Source organism: Callorhinchus milii, unplaced genomic scaffold (genome assembly GCF_018977255.1).
Source record: "Callorhinchus milii isolate IMCB2004 unplaced genomic scaffold, IMCB_Cmil_1.0 Scaffold15, whole genome shotgun sequence".
Classification (NCBI taxonomy): domain Eukaryota; kingdom Metazoa; phylum Chordata; class Chondrichthyes; order Chimaeriformes; family Callorhinchidae; genus Callorhinchus; species Callorhinchus milii.
Window position 1 is genome coordinate 12,938,573 of NW_024704756.1, and position 11,219 is coordinate 12,949,791.

Consider the following 11,219-nt stretch of genomic DNA (forward strand, 5'->3'; position numbering starts at 1 on the left):
TGATGAGCTATTTGACTGGGGGGCATATCACAGTCAAACTAAGCCAAATCCTTGCCCAACATCCACAAGTGGGCACTGAGGCCAATTGTACTACATATAGTCCTGTCATCGATAAGTCAGCACAGTACAGTTTTGCAATTTGTTTCATAACACAGTCTGAAAAAAGTCTTGAATGTTCTTGTCCATAATTTTTTAAATATGAAAGTAATACATGTATAAAATGATCCATTATTGAGACCTCATTGCGAATGACATCTTCAATTATTGATTTATTGATTCATTATTTTTGAACGATAGGTACCGCTGACCTAGGTATTAGAAATGTGGCCCTACTTATTTCAGGTGCCCTGAAAACAAGCTCGCCCCAAATGTGACTGAACTCTTCGCACTCTGGAAATGTGTCTGCACCGATATTTGGGGAAATGGGAACCATTTGCAGTCTGGCCCGGGGATAGTTCAGATATTCACAGCACATCTGCCAAAAATTCTTCAACTCAGGGCAACTTCAGCCATGCAGTTGTTGCTTTAAAAACAGACACAGTATAATTTAACTAAATCCCAACTCATCACATAACTACTTTATTCATAGAATCATTCTTTGTCCTCCATGATATTATAAGACACCATTTTTAAAGATTTCTAGAGAGAAATTCCACTTGGGTCTCGAATTATGTAAAATTTTAGGGTGTCCAGAATTGGGCAAATTCCCGTTGGAATTTTTCCCAATTAGTGGTAGTTTGGGATGTCCTCCTGACGTGAAAGGCACTATACAAGTGTAATTTGTTGTTGTTGTTGTATCCTGTAGTACTAAGAAGCAGGATTGTGCACACAGTAATCCACATTTGTCAAGTTCATTACTTTAGCTCATCAACAGAGAGCTTGAGATTGAGTAGGTGGGTCACTCAGTTGGAATCTTGCAAGTAAAATTTCCACAGCCGTGGAAATACAGGTTAACTGCCAGTCGACCCACATGATGGGTTGGTGGTGGGGAGCAATAAAAGTCATAAAAATGACATTAATAATAAAGCATAAGGCAATTGCAGGTTCCTTCATTTGTGCACAGCATGGAGAGATTGGTTTCACTGCCTTGAAGTACACACGGGACAAGTAATGAAAATCAGCCCCGAGACTCTTGTTATATTCCTGGTTGAAGCTACAGCAAATATTGTTGGAGATTCATTTAAGGATAAAGCAGGTTTTGATTCTGTTTCTAATAGCAGAGTTCATACCCTTCCAAAAGTGTTTATTGGAGTGCAATTCTTATCACCTAAACCCCACCACCCTAGTCTCCCATTTAAGGCAGCAACAGCGAGCAGGTTAACATGGGCTGGGCGAGATGTGACTTTTTTAAGAGACATCACTGAGCATTCTGCCCACACAAAGAGCATTGCCCTCAGTCAATCTAAATGTCTAAGGAGGAAAAAAAAACATTTTGTAAATGAAGTCTAAACAAAAAAATAGGCCAGATCAGTTTTAGAAAGTAGAGCAGGTTCATCCAGACACATATTATGGAGTGTGGAGTCCTGTAGCTCAGCAGTTAGAGCACTCGCTTTGCAAGCGAGAGACCTGAGTTCAATTCCAGGCAGAGGGCGAAACCTTGGGCAAGTTTCCTTACTCCACACAGAGCCTAATAATAATCCCTCCAAAACCAAAACCAATAATAAATTGGTCATTTTCAATCTACGACTGTTTGTGGGACATTGCTGTGCTCAATTGGCTGCCGCGTTCGCCCACAAATATACAGTCAATTCACTTTACAGTGTCTTCTGTGAAGTGCTTTGGGACGTCCTCCCGACTTGAAAAGCGCTATATCTAATGCAAGGATTATTATTATTATTATTATTATTATTATTTACGTATGTAATTCACACAAACATGCACACACACACACAGACATGTGCCATACCTGCAGTGCTTCACAAGTGCTACATATTTTTTCCCTGATGGGCAGATAAAAACAAAAAAAAACTGACCTTATACATCTTCTTTTGGTCACCGTTTGCCTCAAGGACACAAAGGATTTTAAATGGTGCTTCGACGATCAGTGGGATAAGCAACTATGCTACCAACATGAGCCCTTTGTCCCTGCCTATTCATTGTGAAAAAAATAAATTTGTGACAATTGTGAGGTACAGCAGCTTTAATCTCCATTAAGCGTGTTGAAGAGTGTTCGCGTCTCCTCCGAGATTCTTTTTATCTGCGTTGCAACGACAAAGTGAAGTATGATGTTGTCTCCAAGGTTCAGCTCTAAATGATTCAATCTCCCAGTTAGATAGTGTTGTATCAATGACAAACTGACCCCATGTGACTGAAGTACTGGCCCCAATGTGATTACTTGTAGCACATTTCCACTAACTCGCTCTGTGAGGAAGAGTAAAATCCTGAATGCACTACTTCAAGATATCTAAAAGAAATCTATACTTAATGGAGCTTGAACGCAGTTAACCTCATGCAATTAACTGGCCCAATTTGGATAAGATAAACTTTTCGCGTGGATTTTATTTGATCGTTCCCATGATTAGATCATTTTAATTAAAGTCAGTCTTCATGGGGTCTAATTTGTTGTAGGTCTTAATGGAATTTCTTAATAAGGAATCCAAGTTGTGCAAACAGGGTCTCCTGGCACGTTATTTAGCAACTTCAGGGAATTCTGATACAACCTGCCTCTGGAGAGGAGTTCCCAAAGGTCAATGGAAATTCTACTGGGATTCCTCATTGAGGAATACAGCATATTAGGCCCCTTTAATTCAAACTTTCTTGGTTAGTTCATTTCTGTAATGCTTACAGCTTTCTTTCTGCAAAGAGCTAAGGTGTGTATTTTTCATGAGGCTATTTTCACTTGACTGTCACATGGCTGAAGCCACATCACTATTCTCTCACACATAATGAGGAGCAGGAAATTCAGAGACTTCCTGTGCAATGCAACAACTTGATGACAGAGATGTAACCAGATTTCTCCCCCACGCAGATCAATCATAAAACACTTTGTATAGCAGAAATCCTGCTGTTCTAAAATATTTAGGAGGAGAATTGCTTAGAATAACAATTGAAGGAAATGTAATTTGCAAGTTTGAACAAGCATTTCTTTCTCAACAGATAATAAAGAATATGACGCATATCTGTCCTACACCAAAGTGGACCCAGATCCACTCACCCAGGAAAATGGAGGAGAAGAGAGATTTGCCTTGGAAATACTCCCAGACGTTTTGGAAAAGCACTATGGCTACAAACTATTTATACCTGACAGGGATTTAATGCCAAGTGGAAGTAAGTAAATATTATTCACTGACTTGAAATTCATATTGCAGCAGGGCGTTGAATTCTGCTGGTCTAATGCATCCTACACGATGTCTCTAATCTGATATTTGACCTAATCTAAGGCTAGAAGACCATCTTGTTCAACGATCTTCAGTTCTTTTGAGAACTGTAGGAAAAGAATCCAACCAGGTGACTAGCAGGACATGAACGTTTCCTAGCAAGTGAATTGAGTTGCGGATTGACTATGATCTTCGAATGATCTTCGAGACAGGCTCCTTGGCCCTATGGCCTACTCCTGTTCCTATCTTCCTAAATCACTAATTTGCAATGTAAAATTTGAGAAAGGGCAGCAAGGTTGTCACTCGTTAAATTCTCACCCCCAATTATTGGAGGACTTTATTCATCTTTGCAGGATCTTATTTCCCATGTCTCTTGATCCGAGTCTGATGAATCCGAACATTCAGCAATGTTAATTAATTTTAAATAAATCATGTTTAAAACTCCCCAGGAGGGACGAACACTTATCAGAAGAAGTTTTATGATTTCTCAGATATAGAGCTTCTGGTAAATGAAAGGCAATGTCTCCTGTTGCTGTGCACCTAGGGGGAACTTCAAGAGCTTTGTGATTTTCCAGTGAGGGATTTTAACAAAGGAATTGGTTCTATCCAGTGAACAGTTTCTGAACACCTCTGAACATTCCAGTTTCCTCTGAGCAGCTCTGTGATATCTGCTAAAGTTCTTCAGGAGGTTCAGCAACCAATCACGGTTATCACCGTTCCATATCTTAACAAGCAGAATGTACATCTTATGAGAGCAGAATAAAGCATGCTATGAGCAAGTGTAATTTTTACCTTTACCTTTACCTCTGCTTAACCACCTGAAACCCACCTTATCATGGACTTAACCAAATGTGCTTTATCTCCTGGGGGAATGTATTGTTTCAGTTATCCTAATTCCAAATGTATTTGAGTGCAAACTCTGGAATATCCATCTGTCCACACAGAACCACCAAACGACACTGGCTCTGATTAAATTCTCAATCCCATCCTCAGATGGTTCCATGTTTGGTCATTTGAGTCATTTGAGACATCATCTATCCCTCTGTTCTCCAATAATGTCTGCAAGTAAATATAGTAGTTATCCGGATTCGTTTTGAACCATTTAGTGGAGAGTATACTATTTGCCTTCATTGGGATTCTGTTCCACGCACCCAATTCGCTGAATGTGGAGCATGTAATATACAGTCCTGATTGTGGCTTTTTATCTCTAAACGTGTTTCCTCTAGTTCTGCTCTCCCAATCTTTTAAGTCAAATTGCACAAATTCTCAAACATCGCAACATCAGTCATTGCCATTCAAATGTCACAGCCAGAGGCGACTGGCTGAGGATGAAGGACTCGTGTTGATCCTAGGTATTTTGCATTCGCGTATAAAATCCTTTGTTTTGCATCAAAGGCCAACTACACTTTGACTCAATTGAAGCTTTCGCCCTGGAAAAGGGAATTATGGCTCCCGGTGTGTTTGCAGTCAATGCCACCCAACACCTCAAGCAAAACTGCACAATGTTCGTAATAATAATAACATTATTAATAATATTAGTAATAAGAAATAAGAAAACTTGTTCGACCCTTCAGAACTGGAATGATTGATATTTACCTCATTCCTGGACAAGGAATTGCAGGCAACGCGACCTGGGAAATTCAGATCATTTCCGTTTCAGCTGGAGTCAACCCCACCTTTATTGCAACAATATGACTTTATGCTGTAACCGACATGTCTTGTCACTTGTTTCAGCTCTTATCTCTGCTGAAGCTACCTACCACAAGATAATCTTTTTTTAACTTGAAGCTTAAACAGATCAGTCGTCTCTAATGTATTTAATCAGTGAAAAACAGGCATTCTCAGCTTATATACTATCACTTCTAGCTAATAAGGCATTGTATTTCCAATTTACTTTGTTGGTCAACCAGGTGTCTGACACATGAGTCTTACCATGCTTAATAATATCCAAACCAGACTGAGAGTTAAACATGTGGATGCCAGCTGCACTTGGAAATGAAATAGCATTCTCGCCTTGGAGGAACGCACCCTGCTAACCCAATTCTGGAACTGGAATGGTGTTATTACAAGAACATAAGAATTTGCTAGGCGAAAGAAGACCAAGGTCCACCTACATCGCCTTGACATGTCATGTCCCAAACTATACACTGCATCACGAGATATTATTTTCTAGCAGAAATCTATCTAATTTGTTCTTGAAACAAATGGCATGTACTGCTTCTTCCATAGTCTCCCTCAGGAGCCTGTTCCATAAGTTTACTATTCACTCACTGAAGTAGTGGTTTGATTTAGAGGGTGCCCTTTCATTTCCTGAATTGTGCTGGCGGGTATTTGAGGTTTATACCTTCATTTTTTTCCAGATTTGTTGTATTTCCCCAATCAGTTTTGTAACAGTACTTTGATTTATTTTTAGCTAATGCACTTAGTGATCAATTTGTGTGATGTACAAGTAACCAATTTCTTTTAATTTCCAGCTACCCCAAGGAGTTTTGAAACTTGCTAATGAATTCTGTTTCTCCAGCAGTAGCTCTCTTGTAAATATTCCTTTTGGGGCACAACGATTTTACATTTCTCATGACTGTAGATATTAGATCAGGTAAATATACTACCTGCTCTGGAAGTCCAGTGATTTCATTTATTTTTGCATCACAGAATGATGGGATGCATTTTTATGATCCTCTATAACTGGCTCTACATAGCCAGTTCCTGATCTCAAATAAGGAAGCACACAACAAAGACTAAGTTGTTTATTACCCCTCTTCCAATGCAGATAAATTGGAGGTTGTATTATCTCTGGTACCTCACCTTCTCACGAGATATTCACAGCAGTGATAGCAGAAGTTTGGGGTTTGGGTTATTTGTTCTCTCAGACCAGAAAATTTAGTGCATTGGCATTTTACTGTAGTCAAAATTTAAATACACAGTAAATATAATGTGTATGATCAGGCTCATGCCTCCATTTATTTTGACTTGTAGGCTTAAATAAGTGCCATTTTTTCCATCCACATCCCCACAGTTCTTTGATTCCGAGTGCAGTCTCTCCACACATCAGTATACAATAATATTATTAATTTGATTTGATTTAGCGCTTTATCGCATCTTCAAGACGTCTCAAAGTGCTTCACAGAATATACTGTAAAGTGAATGTATATGACTATATTTTATGGGAGAAATGCGGCAGCCAATTGCGTACAGCAGTGCCCCACAAATACAGTGTCCCACAAAAATTGTCCTTTTTTAAGGAATTATTATCCCTGGAAAAGCGATCCGCCAATCAACTAACAACCAGGTTCCTACTTACTGCTAGGTAAACAAAGATGTCTGGAGTAAGGAAATAATGCCTTGGTAATATTTAAGAGAGTCAATACTTTTGTTCAAGACTGAAATAAGAAAAACGGTATTCATAATAATATGTTTCTGTGTACCACAAAGAATGACATAATCATTTGATATTGACATTCCTGAGATCAGTTGTCACATCTGCAGTTTGAGATGGTTTATAATCTAATTGAGGAGTACATTTCTGTCTCCCAGATTATTCGGCAACTTGTAAGAAAGAATCGTTGAAAGACAAAACTTTTCTTGAAAAATAATCTTGAGTGAAATCAAAGCTAAAAGCTCGGGGGGAAAAAAATCTGATTCTATTAAAGCGCCGGCTATATCTACCATAATAAAATAACTTAATTTAGAGTGGATAGACCATTTGATTAAGAAAATTTCAAAAACTCTTCCAGAGTATTTAGTCTAATGTTGCATCTAGCTGACTTCAAAGATAATTTCATAGAAAGTGTTGAGACTTGTGATCAATCAAAATCAAAGCGGAAGTTGGCTTGAAATGAGCTATTTTGTCTAAAGATCCCCATGTCTATTACTTTTGTCTCCGAGGTAACTTGTTTTCATTTGTTCAGCGTGCATTTTGTTTCCCCTAGACTTTTACATATGTTGTAACATTAATTTAATTAAATGCCTTAATTCACTTAAAACTTCTTATTCATAAGCTTGTAATGTGCTTCTCTGCAAGCAGCTGTTAATTATTGAGAGCAATTAACTGCAGTTTTGCGTTAAGACAATAAGCAATTATTAAGGAACAACTATGAAACATGAAACTAGTATTCATCATACTTTGTCCACAGAGCCCATAAAATTATTTTGCTAGTTTTTTTATAATTAATGCTTCGTTCGAGCACATTTACTAAATTTACAATGTCATTAACGTAAAGAATGGTTGTTTCTTATAATGAGCCCTTCATTCCTGTTTGCGACTGCGGGATACATTGGGAGAATGAATGATAGCAATTGCGCAGTGAGCAGTTTGTGAACGGAGATCTCTGTCAGTGTTCGTGGCTTGTCAGATTGATGAATAGGTGTACAGATTGATGGCACTTTTCACTGGCTCACCATTCATTCCCCAGAGGATCAAGGTTAAGATCCTCATCCTCACTTTCAAAGCTCCCCACAGTCTTGCTCCCCCTTACCTCGCCGACTCACGACACCTTATCATCCTTCCCGTTCCCTCCACTTGGTAGGCACTGGCCCATTCCACGTTCTCTGCCCTGACTGCCCTACCATTGGCAGTCAGGCCTTCAGCTATTCTGCTTCCATCCTCTGGAATTTAATCCCGGAATTCCTTCCTTCCTCCTTCCAGGCCCATCTCAAGACCTTGCTCTTTGACCATGCCTTCAGTCATCCTCCCACCCCAAACCCCTTGGCCCCCACCCCTCAGCTCGGGTGCAAACCCTTGACGGCCGAGCGCCTTGGGACGTCATCCCTCCATGAAAAATTCCAATATAAATGCAATTTGTTGTTGTTAAATGATTTCCGAGATTATGTAAGGGAGTGAGTGCACATTCAATGCGCAAGAAAATTTCCATGCGTAGGTGGCATACATATGTGGAACTTTGGTTCGGATACTCATAAGCACAATGATGGTTTTCTGCATGAGTCAGGCAATCGGGCATTGAAAAATAAATAAATAGGTAGCAACATTTAGTCTGGGGGCTGAGGAAGAACTAAAGAAAATAGATACAATATAAGGGTCCGAGCCAATTATGGGAGTGGAGTGCAAACGAGATTTGAGAATATTACACCTGTTCCATCGCGCTGATTATACTCAGAATTATTCAAGGAAATACATGCATTTTTATAGTGCCTATAATCTCAAAACATCTCCAAGTGCTTCACAGTAATTACTGTTGTGTGTAGTGACTCTTTTTGGAGGCAAATACAGAAACCATTCTATCCCACAAACAGCCTGACCACCTAACCCTCCCTCCCTGCCCTCCACCCCTCCTGATCCCAGCCCCCAGCTCAGTTCCAAATCCCAGACTGTCCAGCACCTTGGGGTATCCTCCTGACATGAAAGACGCTATACAAATGTAATTTGCTGCTGTTGTTGACCAGCAGGCTTGTCAGCCAGGACACACATCGGGAGAAACTCCCTTCTCCCATGTGTCATGGCATAATTTAAAATTCCACTGGGTTAAAACTTCACTACTACTGTTGGCTGTGCTTCTGTGATTTCTATTTTCTTTCATTCAGCTCCGCCCTTCCCCAGCCTAATTTGAAACACTATTTCAAGCTGAATTATCGCCTCTTGTCACTTGTCTGGAGTTTATGATTCCACCATGGAGAAATTCCAAAACACAGAGAGGGAATCAGACAAAGCCATGTTTCCTTGGCAACGAGTTATCCAGGTCCCTTTACTCCGGGACTGCTGTCAGCATCGGTTCAATAGATTCACGTTGTTGTATCTGGGGTTAGTGGCACCGCTGTGACCGGTACTGACGTCGGAATTTGGGGGAAAGATGTACAGCGAAATACAGAGAAATAAGAAATGGCAACAGAAGAACTAACATCTGAGAGGGAACGGGGAAGGGGAGAGAAAGTCCAAGCTTACATTGCGTTGTAGGGGAAGGATGACCAGAACCATTGTGTTGAAGGTGCATAAACAGTGCATTTAAAAGAAAAACAAAAAGATCTGAGCTGCTTTCATTAAAATTTGCGACTGATTTTTAGGCGATTTGGATTTGTCCTCTTGTCCTGGCTCAGTTGATAGCGCTCTAGCCTCTGAGTCCAAAGTTAGCACAGACTGAATCTTTTGTATATTATGCTATGGATATCTTATGAAATGACTTGCTATATATATATCTGTGTAATATTTGTATATATGTATATATATGTATATTATCTAATAGGAGTTTTGCTGATTTCATGTTTTGGGGGGTTAGCTATTTTAATGTCAAGATCAAATCTACAGGATGTACACTTTAGGTTTTTATATTCTTATCATATAACCTGTTTAATTGTCTTTCTGAAACTACAGCTTACATTGAAGATTTGGCGAGATGTGTTGATCAAAGCCGAAGACTGATCATTGTTCTGACACCAGACTATGTCATAAGGCGAGGATGGAGCATTTTTCAGCTGGAGAACAGACTCCATCACATGCTTGTTACCGGAGAAATAAAAGTTATTTTGATTGAATGTACTGGTTTGCAAGGGATAATGAACTACCATGAAGTTGAAGCCTTAAAGGACACTATAAAGCTTTTATCTGTGATCAAATGGTACGGGCCTAAGTGTAACAAACTGAATTCCAAGTTTTGGAAACAGGTACAATACGAAATGCCCATCAAGAAAAAGGAGCCTGTTACTCGTGGTCAGGTCTTGGATTCTGGTGAACAGGGTATTTTTGGTGAGTTGCAGACTGTTTCTATGACAGCAAACTCTGCTACATTAGCATCTTCCCAGGCAGAGTTACCATCAAATTTTCACAAAACAGATCATATGCAAATGAGACATTACTGTCGAGCATATGGGTATGACATTCCCAGTGCTTCAGTACCCATCACCTCTGTAAGTAATCAGCACACATACTGTAATATTCCAATGACACTCATCAACGGACAGGCACCGCAGATCATTATCAGGAGAGATCCTTCTCTCCGGGACACTCATATGAACAATGAAAGGTGCCCACTGTCTTCACGGGAATTCAGTATAACAAGCGATATCTGGTAGCTCGACACAGAAATGTCGAACGTCCTCTCTCCTGCCACCCAAAGCTGCATAAAGACTCCCAAAGGGAATCTAAAATCAATATTGATCTGGAGCAAGCTCCAACCGGCTTTGCCCTCCACTGCAATGTTCCCAAAATAATGGCATATTTTAGGCACTTCAGGAACATCTATTTGAGCTCAAGACTTTTACAAAGAGACTTTTTCGGTCCATTTTGCCAATAACCCTTTTACTACCTAAAACTTGCCAAAACAAAAAGTAAGGAATACTCATTATTAGTGATGCATTTTGATCCGAAAGGGTTAACCCGTCTTTCGGGTCAGAATGTGAGAGGCGAGGAGCCAAGTAAACCTTTGAGATGATGCCTACTTGATATGATTGGCATGCGTTATTAGAAGTGAGGAACTCACGGTTTCACTTCCCTTTTATACTTTGCTAAGTACAGTATGTAAATTTCATAGAATGTTTCATATAACGTAGTTTCTAACAGGGCAGAACTCCTGTAATGTTTTGGCATGTGTGAGAACTTTTATGAGCCATGCATTTTTGATTCCATGTTTTTTTTTAAAATTAAGAGGTTCATTAGAATCGGAACTTAAACGTTCAATAAATATTATGCAAACGGTGACGATTGGGGAGAGTAATATTGAAATATTGCATACAGGATGCAGCTGTGTCTGGTACTCAGCCTTTTTTCAGACAACTGCAAAACTGCCCAATGAGTTCCATCGCCAGTTTGTTTCATTTTACCCTGGAGTTTACCTCCCATTGTTGTGCTATTGACTCAGCACTCAACGGTTCACACAGTTCCCTTTGTTATTACCAGCAAAGAGCAATACAGTGCTGATATTCTACCATCTTGAGTAGTTTGCCATATTAACACAG

General features: G+C 39.6%; 1 protein-coding gene across 1 annotated transcript in view; it reads left to right on the forward strand.

Annotated features, from left to right (window-relative positions):
- The window catches only part of il1rapl2 (interleukin 1 receptor accessory protein-like 2), a 199,816-nt gene extending 189,479 nt beyond the window's left edge, over positions 1-10,337 (forward strand). Inside the window, exons 10-11 of the mRNA XM_042340732.1 lie at positions 3,097-3,267; positions 9,640-10,337. Coding sequence (XP_042196666.1) covers positions 3,097-3,267; positions 9,640-10,337 — 869 coding nt within the window. The remainder of the gene's footprint in view (positions 1-3,096; positions 3,268-9,639) is intronic.
- The last annotated feature ends 882 nt before the right edge of the window (positions 10,338-11,219 follow it).